The sequence below is a fragment of the Pogoniulus pusillus genome, chromosome 7, assembly GCF_015220805.1.
Source record: "Pogoniulus pusillus isolate bPogPus1 chromosome 7, bPogPus1.pri, whole genome shotgun sequence".
In the NCBI taxonomy this organism is placed as follows: Eukaryota; Metazoa; Chordata; class Aves; order Piciformes; family Lybiidae; genus Pogoniulus; species Pogoniulus pusillus.
Genome location: NC_087270.1, coordinates 4478030 through 4502457, shown reverse-complemented (window position 1 = coordinate 4502457; position 24428 = coordinate 4478030). Strand labels below are relative to the sequence as shown.

General features: G+C 46.4%; 2 protein-coding genes across 2 annotated transcripts in view; both read right to left on the bottom strand.

The window, feature by feature from the left end:
• Nucleotides 1-24428, bottom strand: part of GCFC2 (GC-rich sequence DNA-binding factor 2) — a 988578-nt gene that overhangs the window by 813400 nt on the left and 150750 nt on the right. The gene's annotated exons all lie outside the window — the stretch shown is intronic.
• LOC135176615 (protein eva-1 homolog C-like) overlaps nt 6242-24428 on the bottom strand; it is a 114937-nt gene continuing 96750 nt past the window's right edge. Inside the window, exon 5 of the mRNA XM_064145735.1 lies at nt 6242-6831. Within this exon, the coding sequence (XP_064001805.1) occupies nt 6659-6831 (173 nt within the window). The 3' untranslated portion in view covers nt 6242-6658. The remainder of the gene's footprint in view (nt 6832-24428) is intronic.

Sequence of the window (24428 nt, the reverse complement as noted above, 5' to 3'; positions counted from 1 at the left end):
AAAGTAGTCTCTGCACTGGACTTAAATGAAATGCACATAGGGTCACACCTACAGGCAGGGAGGCTCCAGAAGGCTGGCATGCACATTAGAGAGGAAGGGCAGAGCCTTGACTCTGCTGCTCATCCCACAGATCCAGCCTTATAAGCTGTTTTAAAGGCCATCATCTCCCATAGGGTGAAATCAGGACACTGCATGCAGTCATTTTAGCCACAAGCACTCAGATCATGGAATCACAGAATGTCAGGAGCTGGAAGGGACTTCGGAAGGGACCTCGAAAGATCATGTAGCCCAGCCGACCTGCCAGAGCAGAATCACTCATACTGGATCACACAGGAATGCATAAAGGCAGGTTTTGAATACCTCCAGAGAGGAAGACTCCACAACCCACCCTGGGCAGCCTCTTCTTCTGTCACCCTCACAGTGAAAAAATTCCTCCACATGTTTAAATGAAAATTCCTCTGCCTCAGCTTCCACCCAGTGTCCCTTGTCCTGTCATCAGGCATCACCGAGAAGAGCCTGGCTGCATACTCTTGCTAAAGGATGGCTGTGCTACATGGCATTACCTGATCAGCACAGATTTCATCTCCTCCCACCACCTTGGTCCCTTGTTGCTTCACCCATGAGTACTAGAGGATACTGGCCCTTATTGCCCCATCTCCACAGTTTGGAATAGAATCACAGAATCAACCAGGTTGGAAGAGACCTCCAAGATCATCCAGCCCAACCTAGCACCCAGCCCTAGCCAGTCAACCAGATCGTGGCACTAAATGCCTCATCCAGGCTTTTCTTCCACACCTCCAGGGACGGCAACTCCCCCACCTCCCTGGGCAGCCCATTCCAATGCCAATCACTCTCTCTGCCAACAACTTCCTCCTAACATCCAGCCTAGACTTCCCCTGGCACAACTTGAGACTCTGTCCCCTTGTTTTGTTGCTGGTTGCCTGGCAGAAGAGACCAACCCCACCTGGCTACAACCTCCCTTCAGGTAGTTGTAGACAGCAATGAGGTCCCCCCTGAGCCTCTTCCTCTCCAGGCTAAACACCCCCAGCTCCCTCAGCCTCTCCTCATAGGGTTTGTGTTCCAGGCCCTTCACCAGCCTTGTTGCCCTTCTCTGGAGATGTTTTGTATTTCAGTCTTTCACTCCAGAGCACACCCACAAACTTGTACTGATGGAAATACAAACCCAAAACTGATCACAATGAGTGAAGTGCAAAAGAGCCAGAGATACATGTACAGCTGGAGGGGCAGCAGCCTCTTAAAACCAGCTCTTGTGCTGGCAGGAACAGCAACACACTCCACAGACTAAAATGGAGTGTTCTACTGCAGAGATTTCATACTTGTTCACATGCTAGATCTGATCACAGGTAAACAACCTAGAAAGGACCATTATTTATATGGTGGAATAAATATTTATATGAGAGAAGGTGAAGGCTCTGCATTGAGCCGTGCATGCATCTGCATTAAGAGGAGGAAATCAAAACAAACTGGATGGAATCACCTTCTGTCAATGCATTAAAATGAGTAATGCCAGGCAGCCAGCTCCTAAAGCACAGGCTCTTTTGCTGAACTCATTTCTCTGCTCTTTCCTTATCAGATCCAGTGAGCTACAGAGCACCACTGACCATCTGAGTTTCCTCAGGGCTTTGTAAACACATCCATTTTCCCCCTGCAGAGGCACAGGAAAGAATTTGTATGTTAAGTCACAAGGACATTTCTCAGCAGACTATTCAGCTTAACCCACACACCAGAGCCCAAAGCTAGGCTTGGGAGACAGAGTTCCTGTGAGCTTGCACTGGGACCAAAACCAAGCCCAGATTCCTTCTATTCAGAACAAGGGGCTAAATTGCTGTGTGCTCTTTGTATACATAATGAAGAGAGACAAGGTCCTTGAGAAAGTGATCTGGGTCCTGCATTAGAGGCCAGCTGAACATGTCCACCTCACTCGGTGGTTCAGAGTGATGAGTGAGTATGCCAGGTGCCCTGAATATGATCAAGGATATCATTCCACTAGGCTATAAAAAGGGTTATTGTTTTAAATACAAGTTCTTCTTTCTCAGTCTTCTAATTAGATCACTACTTTGCACTCAGATACAAGTGTTAAAAGTAAGTATTTTAAATCAGTTTCTCTTGGTACAAACAAGTCACGCAGAGACACAGGCAGAGGCAGCTGTAAATAGCATGGTAAGGGAGCAAAGGGCTCACTAGGCTGAGGGATATGAATGGTTTGTTGCTTGTGAATAACCTTTTTCCCCAGAGATCTCCCTATTCTCTGTTTTCTCTCTGCATAAACTGACTGCAAAGTGGAGGCTTTACTAAAAGAGTTATAAATAAGGTCAAATTCCTGTAGAAGCTTTTCAAAGTTCCCAAGGCATTCAAGGAGGAGTCCAGTTGTTTGCAGACCATAGTTATTTCCCATTATGGTTAGGGCTATAAATTTCAGCATGTTCCAGTTAAGAGAGGGTCCTGGCAGATTTTCTCTTTAACACGACCTCATTGCTGTCTACAACTACCTAAAGGGAGGTTGTAGCCAGGTGGGGGTTGGTCTCTTCTCCCAGACAACCAGCAACAGAACAAGGGGACACAGTCTCAAGTTGTGCCAGGGGAAGTCTAAGCTGGATGTTAGGAGGAAGTTCTTCACAGAAAGAGTGATTTGTCATTGGAATGGGCTGCCCAGGGAGGTAGTGGAGTCACCATCCCTGGAGGTGTTCAAGAAAAGCCTGGCTGAGGCACTTAGTGCCATGGTCTGGTTGACTGGCTAGGGCTGGGTGCTAGGTTGGACTGGATGATCTTGGAGGTCTCCTCCAACCTGCTTGATTCTATGATTCTATGACAAGGATAGGGTTGGAGTTCTTCACAGTAACTTTCCCTTCACTGATGCTAAGCATGTTCATCTACATGTTAAATGGCCAGGTGTAAGGCATAACAAAGGTGTGTGCAGTTTGGCTTGGGGATCTTACATCACCCAAAGGAGCAGTACAGTGGCTGAGTGATGCAGATGTTAAAGCGCCATAGCATCACAACGTCTCAGATCACTCCATCTGAGCACTTAACACACTTCATCTCTCTGCAGAAACCAGGAAACTCATCATTAGAGGACTTCATCTTCCCAACACTCCTACAGGAGTACAAGGTAGAAACAACACAACTTAAATTATTTATTCCTTTACTTCATACAAGAGTCAGAAACACGTACAGTGTTTCTGTCAGGCCACCCCTTCTTCACATCTTAGACCTCAGGTCTTTAAAAGCCTCATCTGTAGAAGCTGCAGAATTCTAAATTCCATTCAAGTTTTCATTTTGTTCACAGAAAACAGAATAAAATGTTCTTAACTGTTTTTCTTTTAGAAATGAAGTAAAGATACCCTCCCCCAACTTCAGAGTGAATATGAGATCCTCATTCACCAAGGAACTCATGCTGCCTGGATAAAAATAATCACTACAAACTTCTCCAGGACCTGGTTCTCAGGAAAAGGCTCTTTGCCAAGGCTCAGACTTGACCCATGAAATTCAAACAGAATAAATCTTCCATGTGCAGAACATAGCTGGGTTCTGCCTTACGGGAACTGGATGCTGCCGTAAAGTCTGAGTCATAACGGTTGTATTTGTTAAGATCAGCCTGTTGCAAAAGTCTGGGATCAAAGGCTGTCATGGGGCTGTGGAAATGTGCAAGAAATCGTTCTCTAGCTGCTTTATAAGTCGTGATGTTTTCACCTGCTCCTGAAGGAACACAGTTGCCTGCTGGGCTAGGCAGGCCCATGACAGGAGTACAGTTTCTGGAGCAGGCTGAGGGACTCTGCACTCTGCTCACACAATTGCTAGTCGTGGCTGGGAGCAGAACCCCACTCTCTGGTGCTGTAAATGTAGACAAGATGATTGTTTCTTGCAGTATGCTGTAGGGAAGCACGTTGTGAACACGTTTTGGTTTTCCCTATTTTGGGTTGACGATGGATGCTACAGCAGTTTCTTCTGTGGGGTCAAGAGAGGAGTGATAACCACAGCCACAACTCACCTCCCTAGAGCTTTGTCCTGTGAGGTCACACAAACCAATGATGGGACAACCACTGTAAGCAGAGACTGCCTGTAGCATTGGCTCCCTAGACAAACACTCTCAAATATAGCTGGGATTGGTGGGGTGGAGCATGGCAAGTTGAAAGACCACCTGCTCACTCACATGTTTTTTTAGCTAAGCTCACACATATACACCCTCTACTCAGGCTTTCAGCAGAAAAGCAGCAGTAGCAGCTACACTGTCTTTCACTCTACATACACAGTGACCAGGTGCCTGAGAAACCCTGGGGAAGGCGTTTTTCTGTGGTGCATGCCTCACCTCTCATCCCTAGCTCTGCAGGGCATGCAGCCAGCTACTGCCCCAGTGATGCTTTCCACTCTCTTTGTTGTTACGTAGGCAGGACATACCTACCCTCACAGCACCAGGCTGATTTAACAGACACTTGAAACCCCAGCAACTCCAAACATGTGTTCCTGTGTAAAAACTCAGTCATTTTTAGCATCATTTTGTAGCCTGAAACCTTGCACAGGACTTTGGGATAAAGCTACCACAACATTTCCACCGGGAGCTTGGCATCACAACGTCTTGTGCTGAACCTGCTCTATCTAGCTTCATTTGAGGGCTGACACAGAGGAGGGTCTTGCCTCATCCCAGCAGCAGGCTGATGTCTTATTTCCTTGGGCAAACATCCCAATTTGTAGAGACCACAAGGCCAGCTTGAAAACAACAGAGTATACTGAGTGGTGTAGATGGTATGGTACACCAGCTCTGCTATCACACCTCATTGCTTGTTCTCTTAGCTACAGCTTTGTCCTCTCAGCCCTACTGCCTCCCATCCCATTTGCGAGTGCCACCTATCCTGCTCTTAGCCAGGACAAGCTTTGAGACTTTGCATCTGGGAAAGAAGAGTAAAGTGTTACCCTTTTGGCTTCACAGAAGAGCTTTGTTTGACACTGACATTCAAAGGCAGAACTGGTGCTAGTACCTTGTTACCAACACACACCTATTTCTGCTCTTTCAGCAAGGACAAATAAGCAGTGAGCTCAGGTAGATGCTAGAAATTCATCAAGGTTTGCTGACTCAGTAAGTTGTCACTCAGTAGCCAAACCACAACAGCCACCAGTGCATGCACTCTTAGCCCATCCCAAACACCACATGCATGTAGTCTAGGCCAACCTGTTACACCTATCTGTTTCAGCTTCTGTGTCTTAGCAACTGGGGGACAAACAGAAGCACATCTGGGGATACAGGACACTAAAGGAGATGTGAGGTAACCTGTTAAAGGACAATGCCATGCATCTGAATCATGGGACTGGGTAGGACATCCTGAACTACTCAGCTGTGCTGAAAGTGATCAGATTTTCAGCTACACAATTCTGCACAAATAACCTGACTGGCCTGATTCCTGAAGGGACATTGTAGCCAGCTGGGGGATGGCCTCTTCTGCCAGGCAACCAGCAACAGAACAAGGGGACACAGTCTCAAGTTGTGCTGGGGGAAGTCTAGGCTGGATGTTAGGAGGAAGTTTTTGGCAGAGAGAGTGATTGGCATTGGAATGGGCTGCCCAGGGAGGTGGTGGAGTCACCATCTCTGGAGGTGTTCAAGAAAAGACTGGATGAGGCACTTAGTGCCATGGTCTGGTTGACTGGCTAGGGCTGGGTGCTAGGTTGGACTGGATGATCTTGGAGGTCTCTTCCAACCTGATTGATTCCATGATTCCACCCACAGTTTCCTACTGACATCCATTATCTACACATCATATTTCCAAGCAATCACTTCACACATGGTTCCATTTGAAGAGCATTTAACCTTTTAAGGGCACTGGATCAACGGCTGTGAAGCCAAAGATCTCCAGATAGAGCTGAACAGATATCAGCATAGGCAACAGCAGCAGCTCAAGCGTCCCTGTCTAGCTGCCTCCAAAGCCTTTCCCACTGTGGAGGCAATTCCTTTGAGAAGGCATTTAATTCACACAATCACAGAATGCTTCGAGTTGGAAGGGACCTTTAAAGGTCATCTAGTCCAACATCGCTGCATTAAGCAGGGACATCTTTAACTAGATCAGGTTGCTCCCTCTCACCTCTGCAGGAAAGGATGGTGAGGAATCCTAACCACAGGATTTTGCAGTGCAGAGAATTGCTCACTCTGACACAGTCATTTCACACTGGCCAAGAGCAGACAGTGACTGTGCTAGCAGCTACCTGAAGGTGCTGTAAGTCAAACACAACATGATACAACTCGACAACTCTTTTAATTTACACCCCTTGCTTTAACTTCTGTAAAAGGTTAAATGCAATGTCAGCCCTGGACTTGGAACAGATAGTCCTTGATAGCCACCAATAATATGCTTCTCTGTATTCCAGGTAGATGTTCAGACCATGAACCAGAAAACTGAACCAGAAATTCAAGGGCTACCTTCAAGCATATAAGCCAACACATCTGCTAAAAGTCCATGGCTTTGTGACTTGACCAGGGCATCGACTTGAACCTCAGTTTGGTGCTCATAATGAAGCTCAAAGCTGGTTAGCAAAGGAGCTCCACACATCAGAAGCACCACTGTCTCAAGCTCACGTTGCCTAATAAGGATATATGCCCACTCTACCATGATGGCAGCACATGAAATCACCCTGCCCAGATCAGTGTGCTGTGTCAAGTCATTCTCTGCTTACCTATCATGGGCATCCCTAGGTTTGGGTATGGGCACTCCAGGCTGCCTCCTCGTGTCCTTCCAAAGACAGCAGAGTAAATGGCTAACACCATGCTCTTCTTACAGCTTAGCCTCAGCTTGTCATCTTCACAGGCTACTTTACTCTTGTATTCATCTGGAAGGAAACAAACGCCTAATTACTCAGTTGACCCAGAGGTGGGCACTCAGCACAGAGAGCCTCTTGCCTCCCCCTGATGAAAGCTTGTCAGAGGCAGCAGACATTCTCAGCATATGCCCAAAGTGTACAACAGCTGGCAGCACAATCCCAGCATTACAACCTTGCATGTGCTAAAGTAACACTGATCATCTGCATTGTGCATTCTTGCTCTGGTGTTATCAGCACATTTGATGAATATATTTCACCCTAGCACATGTCAGTTTCAGTAAATAGCCAGTACTTTCATTTTGCAGACAAATAAGTGAGACATGACATTAGAGTGATTCCCACACAGTGATATCAAAGGCCTGTGGCTGGGGAAGCCCATCTCTAGGCACCTTTCTCACCCACAGATCAGACTTTGGTGTGTGTCAGGTATTTAAGCTGTATCAAAGCAGCTCAAATGCAAACAAAGTTATGCTCAATACCTGTTTTTTCACAGCAGCTCCCCCTTGGCAGATTCAATAGGAGCTCTACTCTGCTCATGATATCTGTTCAGGCTGAAATCTGCTCTTGCCTGTTGCACATATGGGTATGCAGAAGTGCTCCCCAAATCCTTCTTTAACTGGAGATCCCAAGAATGCACAATACACCTTTGCCCTCGCAAGGCTGGTGCACACAGCACAGTCATTCAGTTTACATCTGTCAAGGAGACAGGGACATTATTTCACAAGAAACCATGTACTTTCCTTCTCTTTACTATTATTATTTGTATGATGGGAACCTCTAGAGGTCCCAACTTAGAACAAGCCCTCCTCATGTATGTCTGCCAAAACACCATAGAAGGCAAACGCTGCTTTGAAGACCTGAGTCTTTACAGGTAGACTAATACAAGTTCAGAACAAAGAGAACAGGAAAACTGAAATGGCATGTCTACAGTCACCCCAGCCAAGCTAGGGAACAGCCAGGAGTATAATCTCCAGCTCCTCAGCCTCTGCAGAGTGACCTTCCACTTGATTCACCATTAGCAATGTAACCACAATAGCATCTAAATTGCTTAATGGGAAAGGTTCCTGACCCATGGTAACTTCTCAAGCATGATAGGTCACTTCTGAAATGCTCCTGGTTCTACCAGGTCAAAATTGTGCTGCAGGGCACACTAACAACCAAACAGTGCAGATAATTATCAGCTAGTGCCTGGGGCTGGCCCTGTATTTATTAGAATAGACATGACTTTTGCCTGTGTCACTGGTTCTCTATGCCTAATACCAGACACATACAAGAACTTATACAGAGTCCATATGCACCAAGCTATTCCATAACTACAACCACTATCCAATAATTATTTTATAGTTTAATACTTAACTCTTTACATCATGGCAGCTAGCACTTACTGTGATGTTTTGGGTTGTACTTTAACTACAGGGTCAATAATAATTTTTCCCCACTGGAGATGAAGAGAAATATTCCACTAAAGTTGAATCATAGAAGACTATCATAGAATCAACCAGGTTGGAAGAGACCTCCAAGATCATCCAGTCCAACCTAGCACCCAGCCCTAGCCAATCAACCAGACCATGGCACTAAGTGCCTCAGCCAGGCTTTTCTTGAACACCTCCAGGGATGGTGACTCCACCACCTCCCTGGGCAGCCCATTCCAATGCCAATCACTCTCTCTGCCAACAACTTCCTCCTAACACCCAGCCTATACCTCCCTGGGCAGCCTGTTTAGGTTGAAAGACTCCTCAAGAGGCCACCTGGTTTAACTTGTGCTCAAACACAGCTAATTTCTACATTAGATTAGATTTTTTTCCCTAAGAAAATGCATGAAGAAAACACATTATACCAAAAATTTATCAACTTAAAGGTCTCTTCCAAACAAAACAATTCTGTGAAAACAGGCACATGTTAATTTAAAAGAAATGGCTGAGAATAAACAACTCCTTATGCTTAAGTTGGAAATTCCTACTCAAAGCCAAAAAATAGCCCCTGAAAATAGCCTATTATCTGGTAATCAGAGCATCCAGTTGGAATATGAAAACCCTGGTTCAAATCTTCAGTCTGGATGTCTGGATGAGAGCCTTAATCCTAGACACTACCCCAGCACACAATATTCCTTCTCACTCTGCAGCCCTTCTATAAAAATCTCTGAAAGGTCCTAGGTTCTATCCCACTGCAGGGAAACCTTCAACCCTCTAAAACATTTATTGAATGGGAAACACTCCCTCATCCATCCCAGCAGATTAAGATAGAAAAGAAGACCTAACTCATTCATGGGAGAATCTGCATGAAAAACACACATCCAGCAGCAGTATCTTTAAGGATCACAGAATCACAGAATTGACCAGGTTGGAAGAAACCTCCAAGATCATCCAGTCCAACCTAGCACCCAGCCCTAGCCAGTCAACTACACCATGGCACTAAGTGCCTCATCCAGGCTTTTCTTGAACACCTCCAGGGACAGTGACTCCACCACCTCCCTGGGCAGCCCATTCCAATGCCAATCACTCTCTCTGTCAACAACTTCCTCCTAACATCCAGCCTAGACTTCCCCCGGCACAGCTTGAGACTGTGTCCCCTTGTTCTGTTGCTGGTTGCCTGGGAGAAGAGCCCAACCCCCACCTGGCTACAGCCTCCTTTCAAGTAGTTGTAGACAGCAATAAGATCACCCCTGAGCCTCCTCAGGGATAAACCCACAACCAGCTGAGTGACTAAAACAGTGACAAGAATCAGATACAGAACTTTTTTTCAACATCTGAGTATGTAGGCAGAGGGAAACCTGACTGGATTGTGAAGAACCAATCATAACTTTATCTATATACATATATCATGCACAGTCACCACAAAGCCATCTGAATAACATGTTGAACATGCTAAGGGTTATCTCTACCTATAATAGTCTCCTATATAGTTTTTATTTCTTCTGTGAAGTTAAAGGGATCAAAGCATGGTTCTGGTTCTACAGTGTAAAACTTAACAGAGTGTAATAAAACTTTACAGATTTAATAAAATCCTGTGGATTCAAGCTAAAAGCACAAAGGCAGAGAAGACTGCAACAGGACAAGTAATACATAGTTAATGTTAAACCAGTATTATGGAAAGGGAGAGTACTTGTACCTGGCTAAAAGTGTTTGAAATACGAGATAGGTGATTAATTGTAGAAAAAGACCAGTTTTGAAGCCTCTAAGGAGTGAGTACCAGGGTCCTCTGTGAAGATCTTGTTTCTTACAAGACACTAACTCAGTTTCCTCCAATGATTCTTCACTGAGAGAGTCATTGGACACTGGAATGGGCTGCCCGGGGAGGTGGTGGAGTCGCCGTCCCTGGAGCTGTTCAAGGCAGGATTGGACGTGGCACTTGGTGCCATGGTCTGGCCTTGAGCTCTGTGGTAAAGGGTTGGACTTGATGATCTGTGAGGTCTCTTCCAACCTTGGTGATACTGTGATATTGTGATTTGGTTATTATTGACTACATCTCCCAATTAACATTTAAGGCCCCTAGAATACTCACTAAATTCTGTTGACCATTCAGAGTCAGGGTTTGTTGTTTGGGAAAGTTGACTGGGATTTAAATGCCATGAGTATTGCATGTAGCCCAGAAGACATTGGGATGCACAGCCTCAAGCTGTGCCGGGGGAGGTCTAGGCTGGATGTTAGGAGGAAGTTTTTGGCAGAGAGAGTGATTTGCATTGGAATGGGCTGCCCAGGGAGGTGGTGGAGGCACCGTCCCAGGAGGTGTTCAGGAAAAGCCTGGCTGAGGCACTTAGTGCCATGGTGTAGTTGACTGGCTAGGGCTGGGTGCTAGGTTGGCCTGGATGATCTTGGAGGCCTCTTCCAACCTGGTTGATTCTATTCACAATTTTTACCCTTGTAGCTGCTCTAGGAAGTCATGTTCAGGGGTTATGGAGGAAGCTGCCTGATGGATGGTTCAAGAGACTAGATGAAGGAGGTGACTCTGAGTGCATGCTCCTTAGGAACCAGGGTAGTTTATGAATAATGTGCTCCTGACACACTGAAGTGTGGACTAAGAGGGGTGTGCCACCTGAAAAAGGTATCATATGATGGTCACATAATTTTGCTCTAGAAAACCCCTATGAGGAGAGGCTGAGGGAGCTGGGGTTGTTTAGCCTGCAGAAGAGGAGGCTCAGGTGGGACCTCATTGCTGTCTACAACTATCTGAAGGGAGGTTGTAGCCAAATGGGGATTGGTCTCTTCACCCAGGTAACCAGCAATAGAACAAGGGGACACAGTCTCAAGTTGTGCCGGGGTAGGTATAGGCTGGATGTTAGGAGGAAGTTCTGCCCAGGCAGGTGGTGGAAGCACAGTCCCTTGAGATCTTCAAGAAAATCCTGGATGAGGCACTCAGTGCCATGGCCTAGTTGACTGCCTAGGGCTGGGTGCTAGGTTGGACTGGATGATCTTGGAGGTCTCTTTCAACCTGGTTGAGTCTATGATTCTGTTTTTCACAAGTCTCTGGCTAAGTTCAAAATGGTTAGGGCTGTAGTCCTCTGAGTTGGTGTGGATAGAAGACATTAGTTTCTTAAAAATAATAAATAGGTTATTAAAAAAAAGAGAGAATAAAAAGAAAAGGAAAAAGAAAGGATGAAAATATTTCAGATTACAAAAAGGTTCCTTTAAGCTGGAGAAGACTTTGCCTTTCTGGGCAACCTGATAGAAATCTGGATAAAGAAACAGATAGAAAGTGATGTTACAGAAGACACACAAGTCTCTGAAACATATTTTCTGCTTCATAGCATTGCCACCTCCATCTTAGCTGGACTGAACCAAAGCCAGCTGTCTTTCATCATGACACTGATAGCTCACAGGCATCGGACTATGGTAAAGGCTGTGATTAATAGAAAACAAAGTAAAGAGCTAAGCATCATCTATGTATTTTCTGGTATTTCAACCCATAACAACTTCACATAAATATTGAAAAGAGCCAAGGCAGCATAAGTGACATAAGGGAGCTGGGTCTGGGAATGAATCTGCCTTTTTCCCTCTCACTCTCCCAAGCAGAACTGGCCTCCTTCAGATGGGGCAGAATCCGGTCCTAAGGCTGCTGTAACTGTTACAGTCTGGATATAATTCAGCCCAAATGCAAACATTTGTATTAGTGGGTTTCATGTTTCACCCTGAAAAATTAAACATGCTTAAATGGCCTAGGAAAGGTGGCAGCGATATTCAGCAAATGGCTTACTCAACTCTAATCCCCCCGTGCAGTCATTTGTAGGGCAACAGAGATTTGCCACGATTAAGATATTTGCTAAGGATAATATCCCTTTTATTACTGCCTGTTTTCAGAGACACTGGCTTAAATAGAACTCAGTGGAGAGAAACTAAGGAGGGAACAGCTGCAGGCTTTTCTAGGCACATTTTTAAAGGTCATTATATGCCATGGTTATAACATAGCTAGAACAATTACAGGAAAACAATGAGAAAGGTTTCTAATGGAGAAAAAGGGTCTCTTTCAAACAACACAGTGGATGAGAAGACCTTTTGTAATTACAGGATGGGTACAAGAATATTAAAGTACTGACCTGTAGTAGATACATTTACCCAGTGTCTTAACAACATTTTCACCTATGTTCCACAACAGCTTTCTGAATGGTCACGAATGAGAGGCACAAAACTAAACATCAGTTGGCTCAACCTCTGAAAGACCTTAGGGAAGTAAGCTCCTAGAAAGGATTTTCTGTAGAACAAAGTGATGGAGCATATGAATGCCAGAGGTCTACCTTACCTAAAATTGCATTTTTCAACAGAATTCATGGAAAAATTGATGATTTTTTTTCCCCAATTAAAATGCACATAATCAGTGCAAAATGGTTAATCCCATTTCCCAGATCAAAGAGCTGGAAGTACATGTCAGCAGGAGCAGGGAGGTCATTCTGCCCCTGTACTCTGCACTGGTTAGACCACACCTTGAGTGCTGTGTTCAGTTCTGGGCCCCCCAGTTTAGGAGGGACATTGAGATGCTTGAGCGTGTCCAGAGAAGGGCGACGAGGCTGGGGAGAGGCCTTGAGCACAGCCCTACGAGGAGAGGCTGAGGGAGCTGGGATTGGTTAGCCTGGAGAAGAGGAGGCTCAGGGGAGACCTTATTGCTGTCTGCAACTACCTGAGGGGAGGTTGTGGCCAGGAGGAGGTTGCTCTCTTCTCTCAGGTGGCCAGCACCAGAACGAGAGGACACAGCCTCAGGCTGTGCCAGGGGAGATTTAGGCTGGAGGTGAGGAGAAAGTTCTTCCCTGAGAGAGTCATTGGACACTGGAATGGGCTGCCCGGGGAGGTGGTGGAGTCGCCGTCCCTGGAGCTGTTCAAGGCAGGATTGGACGTGGCACTTGGTGCCATGGTCTGGCTTTGAGCTCTGTGGTAAAGGGTTGGACTTGATGATCTGTGAGGTCTCTTCCAACCTTGGTGAGACTGTGATACTGTGAAATCTCTCTTCTTGACAAAATCTTAAAGGATTTAAGCTTAGGGTTGAGGATCTGAGCAAACATATTTTGTAGGAAACATCATTTTGCCCACTGCTTATCAGGGCAGAACTTTTTGGCACAGAAGATTATCTTATCTAGTTTTTAACAGTTAAGTTAGCGAGGCTGCACCCAAGATGCTGCTTTAGAAACAAACTGCTCTCCATGTAAGGCAGTAAATTCTCTTTAGCCAAATTTTTGCCTTGCTCACATTCATGCCAGCTCTTTTATCTGCTCCACTGCTGTGCTAGTTTGAAGCTAGCTAGAATGTTTTGGTGAGAAGAATCAGATTACAGGCTGTGAAAGGAAAACAAAGGTGATGTCTACTGCACTCATAGGCTTGCTGAGAGGTATAAAAACATAAAGCAAGACATAGATAAAGCAGTCTCACTTCTGCTGCTGGCTGAGCTGCATCACTAACCTCACCCTCCATTTTTTTTCTAATCCACTTTGTTTCCTAACCCCCCTGGCCAAACCTCCATTCTTCCTTGGGACTGGGATAAGGTTGAGAGGGGCAGGGGGAAGGTGAAGGGGTGGTTGGGAGCCCCTCCTGGGGACTCAGGTTTCTGGGAGGGCTGTTGTGTTTCTGTATTCCCTTTTACCTTGTCTATTTCTGTCTATAACTGTATAGACTGTAAATATCTGCTTGTATATTGTGCTAGCTGTAAATATAAGCTTCATTCATATTTCCAGAGCTGGCTGAGTCTAGTCTGGGTGATTTAGAAAGTGTGTGTGGGGGAACACCCAAACCATCACAACTGCACACCACATAAAGAACATTTCATGCTTGACATTCATAACTGTTCACTATCATCGTTTCTGTTGGAAAAGAGCTTTAAGATCATTAAGGCAAACTGTTGACCTAACAACTACCATGGCCATTAAACCATGTCAACATATCCTGAGTTCCAGAGCTTCCTCCTCATCCAGGTAAACCTGCTACTAATGATAGATAACTTTCAGTTCACCTCAGGCTTTTCATAAGTTCATACTGTTCAAGCCAGCATTCACTTAGGCTCTACTGGGTGGAGGAAACCTTTCCAGAACAGCAAAGTTCTTCAATGTCCTCAAGCACAACCTTTCCCCTGACTCTCTCACAAGCACTTAAGCTGTGGACTACCTGATCGTTCCGTCATTTCAACAGCCAGGATCTAAAAGTGATCAGCCCCTTTAATTTGGACATAACAAAAAGTGAGAATATCACCAATTCATGTATTTGCACAGAAATATGCTTTAACTCTATTTAAAGCTCAATTTTCCTTCAAGAAACATTTTGTGAAGATGCTGCAATTTCACCTTTAAAGCTTGAAGTTTGCTAGCCTCAGTGGCATGGAGCGCACTGCTCACCTCTGTGGAAGCTAATCTGAAGCTCTGAAAGACACAGCTCGGATCACAGTCCAGAGTTTTATCAAACAGGCAGTTTCCCAACTTCAGAAGTACCCTGGAAACTCAAAAGTGCCAGGGTTTGGAGGCCTGAAACCACTTTGACAAGCAGGAAGATTGTTCTTTGCAAAGGACCTTGTCAGATTCCTTTAATACTGCACTCCTGATGCACCCATCCAATTTGCAGTGTTTAAAAGGCACCTTTCCCCACTGTCACTTTCACTTTCCCCACTGTCACTTTCATTACTTTGAGGTAGTTATCTTTTTGCATTCTGCTGTGAAGAGGCTGCCAGGGCTGCAAATTAACTGCTACATTTCACTTGCAAAGTAGAGTTCAGATGCACCTAGCTGCACTTTCCTCTGGGACAGGCAGAAGTAAATGGTTGTTTAAGGAGGAAAAAGAGAACAATATCAAAATATACACACTAGTCACAGAATCAACCAGTTTGGAAGAGACCTCCAAGATCAGCCAGTCCAATCTAGCACCCAGCCCTAGCCAGTCAACTACACAATGGCACTAAGTGCCTCATCCAGGCTTTTCTTGAACACCTCCAGGGATGGTGACTCCACCACCTCTCTGGGCAACCCATTCCAATGCCAATCACTCTCTCTGACAACAACTTCCTCCTAACATCCAGCCTAGACCTCCCCTGGCACAACTTGAGACTGTGTCCCCTTGTTCTATTGCTGGTTGTCTGGGAGAAGAGACCAAGCCCCAGCTGGCTACAACCTTCCTTCAGGTAGTTGTAGACAGCAATGAGGTCACCCCTGAGCCTCCTCTTCTCCAGGCTAAACAACCCCAGCTCCCTCAGCCTCTCCCCAGCAGCTTTGTGTTCCAGGCCTCTCACCAGCTTTGTTGCCCTTCTCTGGAAACCTTCCAGCACCTCAACATCTCTCTTGAATTGAGGGGCCCAGAACTGGACACAGCACTCAAGGTGTGGCCTGACCAGTGCTGAGTACAGGGGAAGAATAACCTCCCTCGTCCTGCTGGCCACACTGTTCCTGAGCCAGGCCAGGATGCCATTGCAGCATCTCAAATGAGTTTACAAGTGTGTTATTTTTGTGGCATGCTTTTCTTCTCACAGTCCTTCACTAGTACACCAGAAAATCTCGACATCTGTCTTTCAGAGATGCAAGCCTTTACCACAGTAAGACTGTGCAAAGTTTTAGCTTCGTGGGCTTGATTTCTTAAAACTTGTTTTATTTTTGTTTATTGTGACATGCCTTTGGCTCTTCTAGGGAGAAAGTGTCCTGATCACTTCTGTGCCAGGCAGCAGCCAAAGCCCACAACGCCTAAGGAAAAGCTGGATCTCCTGAAGTATGGTGTGGTCAGCAGGAGCAGGGAGGTCATTCTGCCCCTGTACTCTGCACTGGTTAGACCACACCTTGAGTATTGTGTTCAATTCTGGACCCTCCAGTTTAAAAGGGACATTGAGATGCTTGAGCGTGTCCAGAGAAGGGCAACAAGGCTGGGGAGAGGCCTTGAGCACAGCCCTACGAGGAGAGGCTGAGGGAGCTGGGATTGGTTAGCCTGGAGAAGAAGAGGCTCAGGGGAGACCTTATTGCTGTCTACAACTACCTGAGGGGTGGTTGTGGCCAGGAGGAGGTTGCTCTCTTCTCTCAGGTGGCCAGCGCCAGAACAAGAGGACACAGCCTCAGGCTGTGCCAGGGGAGATTTAGGCTGGAGGTGAGGAGAAAGTTCTTCCCTGAGAGAGTCATTGGACACTGGAATGGGCTGCCCGGGGAGGTGGTGGAGTCGCCGTCCCTGGGGCTGTTCAAGGCAGGACTGGACGTGGCACTTGGTGCCATGGTCTGGCCTTGAGCTCTGTGGTAAAGGGTTGGACTTGATGATCTGTGAGGTCTCTTCCAACCCTGATGATACTGTGATACTGTGATACTGTGAAGTACGCAAGGGCAGAGGCTCTCATCTCCTGCTGCAAATGCTGTTGACTCACCAGTTCCAGAACAGAAAGACTGTGGTATAGCCTTTCTTCATCCTTCACTAAAAATTAATGGCTTAAAAGGAGGGAGTTACCCTTGGTTTTTTTTTTCCCAGCACGGCACAGGATGTTTAAATGACAATGAATGAAGAAGATCTATAAAAGTCATAGCTCTCTGATTTATACAGCTTAGGACAATTTCACAATCCATCTTGTTTAGTAGTTCACATCTGCATACCTGATCCAGCAAACAGAATCTTTCCATCTACAGCAGTAGAAAGCACCCTGGTCTTCACTAGCTCCTTCTCAAGTCAATCAGGGCTGACTGACAAAGTTTGAAAGAAAACTTTTTTCAGTTGATTATTATTATCACTCTCCCAGGAGAGCAGCAGTGTCCTTTTCTGTGGGGGCAGGGTGTGCCAGTTTGAAGCTAGCTAGAATGTTTTGGTGAGAAGAACTAGATTACAGGCTGTGAAAAAGAAAACAGAAGGATGTCTACTTCGCTCATAGCCTTGCTGAGAGAATCCAAACATAGATAAAGGAGTCACTACTGCTTCTTCTGCTGGAGAGCTCAGAGCTGAATTTCTCTCTCTAGCCTCTCTGCTGTCTCTCTGATTAATCCACTTTGCTTCCTAACCCCCTGGCCAAACCTCCATTCTTCCTTGTAAATGGGGTAAGATTGAGAGGTGGGGGGGAGAAGGTGGAAAGGCAATTGGGAGCCCCTCCTGGGGACTCAGGTTTCTGGGAGGGCTGTTGTGTTTCTGTATTACATTCTACATTTCTGTCTATAACTGTATAGACTGTAAATATCTGCTTGTATATTGAGCTAAGCTGTAAATATAAGCTTCATTCAAATGTCCAGAGCTGGCTGAGTCTAGTCTGGGTGATTTCCAAAGTGTGGAGGGGCAGGGAACACCCAAACCATCACAGAGGGTCTGACAATAATCTCTGCAGATGCTGACAATGCATTCACATGTCAGCATGTGATACCACTCCTGCCAGTCAAGTGATAAGTGTGCTACAGAGATAGTGCTATTTGACAGCACCTGAAAATATCTGTGCATCAATAGCTTAAAATAATATTAGTTGTGAGCATTAAAGTTTCTCTGCCCCTGATTGTAGATTGATGGATGCATCCTTTGTTATTGATGGGATTCTTGTTTTTATATCTTTTCATTTACTGCCTGAGGTTCAGTGGCCTTATAAATTTCCACTCCCTGGGCCACCTTAGAGGTTTGAAATAATACAGATAAGCAAGGGCAAGCTGATGAATGCAGGAGGCAAAAGGCTTATTCTGTTGCCTCGGTGGCTGGGCCAGAAGGATGTGCCCATTAAACAACCCTCACTCCATTGTGGTGCTTTGGAAATCCTGGCCCACCAAAAAAGCAATGTAACTAACAATACAGTGAACTTCTCCTGCCACCAATAAACCTGTCTTATCAAGGGGATTAATGCTTTTCTGAAAGGGTCAATAACTACTCAACTGTGTGATGGTTTGGCTGTTCCCCACCCCCCCACACTTTGGAAATCACCCAGACTAGTCTCAGCCAGCTCTGGAAATTGAATGAAGCTTATATTTACAGCTAGCACAATGTACAAGCAGATAGTTACAGTCTATACAGTCATAGACAGAAATAGACAAGGGAAAAGGGAATACAGAAACACAACAGCCCTCCCAGAAACCTGAGTCCCCAGGAGGGGCTCCCAACTGCCCCATCACCTTCTCCCTACCCCTCTCAATCTTACCCCAGTCCCAAAGAAGAATGGAGGTTCGGCCAGGGGGGTTAGGAAGCAAAGTGGATTAGTCAGAGAAATGGCAGAGAGGTTAGAGAGAGAAACGCAGCTTGGAGCTCCCCAGCAGAAGTACCTTACCTATATTTTGATTCTTCTTCTTGTATCTCTCAGTAAGCCTATGAGTGAAGTAGATATCATTGTTTTCCTTTCACAGCCTGTGATCTAGTCCCTCTCACCAAAACATTCTAGCTAGCTTCAAACTAGCACAAACTTTTAGTCCATTCCAGCACTAAAACCAGTCACTAGAGTAACATTCAGGTCTCTCCCTACTCTGGTCTGAAATTTCTGCAGTAACTCTGCTCTTCTCACAGCTCTCCACTTTTCTCATAGCATTTTGCAAACCCTGCCTAGAGATTGCAAGCACTGAAGATGTGCTTCTTCTGCAGCGTTCACTGAATTTAACAGAAAAGGTATTACCCTTGGCCAGCAAAGTCAGTGGCAGAGCCCACGCTAGATTACACCAAAGGAATCATAGAATCAACCAGGTTGGAAGAGACCTCCAAGATCACCCAGTCCAACCTAGCACCCAGCCCTATCCAGTCATCTAGACCATGGCACTAAGTGCCTCAGCCAGGCTTGGCTTGAACACCTCCAGGGACGGTGACTCCACCACCTCCCTGGGCAGCCCATTCCAATGCCAATCACTCTCTCTGACAACAACTTCCTCCTAACATCCAGCCTAGACTTCCCCTGGCACAACTCGAGACTGTGTCCCCTTGTTCTGTTGCTGGTTGCCTGGCAGAAGAGACCACCCCCCACCTGGCTACAACCTCACTAAAAGGTGAACTAGATACATTCACCACAAGCCTATAGAGCCCCTCTGCAACCTCCTTTCCATACTTTTCAGCCAATCCAACTGAAACGTGATGAGCAGAACTGACTAATTCCCCTGAATCAGTGAATTAGCTGACATAAGACACCCTCACATTCACCAGCAACTGTGAACCACTACCACAAGAGGATGACTCTTTGCAGTCCTTTCATAGCTGGAAAACCTCTGCCCCAAGTAATGGTGTCCTTATGTCTGTACAGGTTCTAAAGTACAGCGAGGGGATAATAAAAGGAAAGAATGAAAGTCATTAACATTTCACAAGAATTAGCTGGGCCTCTCAGATTAGAATTGAATCTACACTGGAGAGAATGACTGCCTGCTCTCTTCAATACATGTGTCCAGGTCGATTTTCAGCACAAAAGTTTTCCCATAAATCAAAGCTACAAGCTCTGAAGTAGAACAAAGTGACCTCCCTTACCCCCTTTATTCCTTTGACCCCCGTACAAACTTTTGCCACTTCACCCTTTGCCAGCAAACGCAGGTTTCCTTTCCAGATGGATTTCTCAGAGCCTTGATGTGCCTTTCAGAGATATGTTTTTGTATTGTTACAGAGGGATTTGTGCTGCAATTGGAGCCCAGGTCACAATCCGGGCTTGTGGAAACTTCAAAGTCTTTAGGCTTACATTTGTGAATAGCAGGGGAGAGCAGCAACGTTTAGATTTACACTTTGTTACATCTCTGGGACAGTTAATACAGACAGGCTTTGCACCCACCAGCCCCCAACTATCACATCCAGCTGTTTCACAGAGCATTTTAAAATCAAATTAAAATAATAATAATAATTGGGGAGGGAAAAAAACTTATTGGAAAAAACCTTATGAGCTCTGTGGTAAAGGGTTGGACTTGATGATCTGTGAGGTCTCTTCCAACCTTGGTGATACCATGGATGTAGAACTTTGCGTCCCAGAGTCCAAGTCATAAGATAAAGTAGCAACTGTACAATGGGATGAAAGGAAAATACTACTATAGCGCTTTGGAAGGCTGTTCAGAGCTGAAAAGGGGACAGCATACCCAGGATGGGAATGGCAGAAGAGGAGACAAGAGAAAGGGACTACATGAGAGAATCATAGAATCAACCAGGTTGGAAGAGACCTCCAACATCATCGAGTCCAACCTAGCACCCAGCCCTAGCCAATAAACCAGACCATGGCACTAAGTGCCTCAGCCAGGCTTTTCTTGAACACCTCCAGGGATGGTGACTCCACCACTTCCCTGGGCAGCCCATTCCAATGCCAATCACTCTCTCTGACAACAACTTCCTCCTAACATCCAGCCTAGACCTCCCCCAGCACAACTTGAGACTGTGTCCCCTTGTTCTACTGCTGGGTGCCTGGGAGAAGAGCCCAACCCCCACCTGGCTACAGCCTCCCTTCAGGTAGTTGTAGACAGCAATGAGGTCTGCCCTGAGCCTCCTCTTCTCCAGGCTAAACACCCCCAGCTCCCTCAGCCTCTCCTCATAGGGTTTGTGCTCCAGGCCTCTCACCAGCTTTGTTGCCCTTCTCTGGACACCTTCCAGCACCTCAACATCTCTCTTGAATTGAGGAGCCCAGAACTGGACACAGCACTCCAGGGGTGGCCTGACCAGTGCTGAGTACAGGGGCAGAATAACCTCCCTTGTCCTGCTGGCCACACTGTTCCTGATACAGGCCAGGATGCCATTGGCTCTCTTGGCCACCTGGGCACACTGCTGCCTCATCTTCAGCCTACTATCTATCAGTACCCCCAGGTCCCTTTCCTCCTGGCTGCTCTCAGCCACTCAGTCCCCAGCATGGGGAAAGACATTAAAGCAGGGCAGGAGCCCACTCCTTTCTCAACAGCACTGCCAGCAAATGGTCAGACAACACATCTCATCATAAGTAATCTCGCTGCAGAGTAAGGCAGATGCTTATGTCTCCATTTTGTTCAGGAGCATTGGCACTTTTGAAGTAGCAAAGCCCGAAAAAATAACCAAAAACACTTTGGGCAAGCAGATGCTGTACAGGGATAGACTGATCTTTGCTTGTATTATGATGGTTTGGGTGTTACCTGTCCCCCAATACTTTGGAAATCACTCAGACTAGACTCAGCCAGCTCTGACAATTGAATGAAGCTTATTATTTACAGCTTAGCATAATACAGAAGCAGATATTTATAGTCTATACAGTTATATGCAGAAATAGTCAAGGTAAAAGGGAATACAGAAACACAACTCCCCTCCCAGAAACCTGAGTCCCCAGGAGGGGCTCTCAACCACCCATTCACCTTCCCCCTGCCCCTCTCAACTTTACCCCAGTCCCAGGGAAGAATGGAGGTTCAGCCAGGGGGTTAGGAAGCAAAGTGGATAATTCAGAGAAATGGAGGGTGATGTTAGAGAGAGATGCAGCTTGGAGCACCCCAGCAGTAGTGCCTTATCTGTGTTTTGATTCTTGTTCTTACACATCTCAGCAAGCCTATGAGGGAAGTAGACATCACCATTGTTTGTCTTTCACAGCCTGTAATCTAGTTCTTCTCATCAAAACATTCCAGGTAGCTTCAAACTAGCACATGTACAGTAGCCCAGAGCAGTGAACAATCCCAGTAAAACCAGCCTCAAAGGTATTTCTGGGGCATAGAGAGGTGACTTGGGTAGTCTCATAGATCCTTTTCCCACTCAGGACTAGACCATACAGACCTTCTGCAAAGTCTGGCACACAGAACAAATATTTCCTAGTTTCCAAGAAGAAACCATTTCACACGTTTCTCTAACTCTAAAACGGGGGGTGGGGGAAATGCACAAACTCTGAATTGTTTGAATAATAGTGGTGAATCCAGATCTCAGAGTAAGTTCATGTTAGAGCAATTAAATAGTCTGTCAGTTCCCTCTAATGAGATGTTCCTGCAGTCTAGCCGGTAATTACACTTAATGGGTCTAAATCAAATCAACGTGGTACCTGAGGAACAATTGGATTTGTGTGCAATTTTTAATGGTCCTGAAAGGTACCCTGGAGATTGAGGTCCTCTGTGTGTGCAGGGTTTGATTCTAAGCTTCCCTGTGCTGAGCATTAGGTATGGATCTCTGGCTGCTCTGGCCCTGCCAAGTTAAATGTGCCAATCCTTTGGTGCGGAGCACAGGTGGCATGGCACAGCCCACAGCCATCCTCATCAACCTCTTTAGCCTCTAAAATAGGGTGGCCATATTCAAACCAACCCTGGCCAGTGCTAAATGGCAGTTGACATTTACACTGACAGAGGACAACTTCAGGCTTCAGGGCTACAGCAACCAGACCCAACCCTGACCTATGGAATCCCTCTAAGGGCTGACCACTGAGACTACAGAGAGCAGGGTGATTTGCAGAGGAACTCCACCTTTACAAGCACAAGTGCCATGGTCTAGTTGACTGGCTAGGGCTGGGTGCTAGGTTGGACTGGATGCTCTCTTCTCTCAGGTGGCCAGCACCAGAACAAGAGGACACAGCCTCAGGCGGTGCCAGGGGAAATTTAGGCTGGAGGTGAGGAGAAAGTTCTTCCCTGAGAGAGTCATTGGACACTGGAATGGGCTGCCCGGGGAGGTGGTGGAGTCGCCGTCCCTGGAGCTGTTCAAGGCAGGACTGGACGTGGCACTTGGTGCCATGGTCTGGCCTTGAGCTCTGTGCTAAAGGGTTGGACTTGATGATCTGTGAGGTCTCTTCCAACCCTGATAATACTGTGATACTGTGATCTTGGAGGTCTCTTCCAACCTGGCTGATTCTATGATTCTGCTGAGACCTGTGTTTTTAAACATCTTCCCAAGAGTTGGCACATATCAAAATTTAAGGCCTAAAACCTATGAGAAAATAAAATGAAAGCTAAGCCTCTATATGCTTTGATGAATGTTGGCTCTCAAATAATGCAGGAGCAATAAATAAGCCACAATCATAATAGGTTTGTCACAAACTGAGACAGAATAGAGCATTTTATTATTTCTGCTCTCCTCAAACAGCCTACACCTTGAAAGTGCACGCAGGCAGAGTATACTGTTTATTTACAGGCACAGAGAAAACTCAGGACTGCCAAATATTTGGCATTTCAAAGCATTCCCATGCACATATCAGAGTCCTTTACACACAAAATGAGTGTCTGCAAGATCCCAGAACCATTCCTTGAACCAGAGTGGATCACGATTAACACAAGACTTAACACAAGAACCATAGAACCAAGCAGGTTGGAAGAGACCTCCAAGATCAGCCAGTCCAACCTAGCACCCAGCCCTAGCCAGTCAACTACACCATGGCACTAAGTGCCTCAGCCAGGCTTTTCCTGAACACCTCCAGGGATGGTGACTCCACCACCTCCCTGGGCAGCCCATTCCAAGGCCAATCACTCTCTCTGACAACAACTTCCTCCTAACATCCAGTCTAGACCTCCCCCAGCACAACTTGAGACTGTGTCCCCTTGTTCTGTTGCTGGTTGCCTGGCAGAAGAGACCAACCTCCACCTGGCTACAACCTCCCTTCAGGTAGTTGTAGACAGCAATGAGCTCTGCCCTGAGCCTCCTCTTGTCCAGGCTGCACACCCCCAGTTCCCTCAGCCTCTCCTCATAGGGTTTGTGCTCCAGGCCCCTCACCAGCTTTGTTGCCCTTCTCTGGACACCTTCCAGCACCTCAACATCTTTCTTGAATTGAGGGGCCCAGAACTGGGCACAGCACTCAAGGTGTGGCCTGACCAGTGCTGAGTACAGGGGAAGAATAACCTCTCTTGTCCTACTGGCCACACTGTTCCTGATGCAGGCCAGGATGCCATTGGCTCTCTTGGCCACCTGGGCATACTGCTGGCTCATCTTCAGCCTGCTGTCTACCAGCACCCCCAGGTCCCTTTCCTCCTGGCTGCTCTCCAGCCACTCTGGTCCCAGCCTGTAGTGCTGTTTGGGGTTGTTGTGGCCAAAGTGCAAAACTCTGCACTTGGCCTTGTTCAATCTCATCCCATTGGCCTCTGCCCACCCATCCAGCCTGTCCAGGTCCCTCTGCAGGCCTCTCCTACCTTCCAATAGCTCCACATCTGCTCCTAGATTAATGTCATCTGCCAATTCACTGATGCTGGACTCAGTCCCCTCACCCAGAGGGGGTGTTAAACAGGACTGGGCCCAGCACTGATCCCTGGGGCACACCACTAGTGACAGCTGCCAACTGGATGTGGCACCATTCACCACCACTCTCTGGGCTCTGCCATCCAGCCAGTTCTTGACCCAGCACAGAGTGAATCT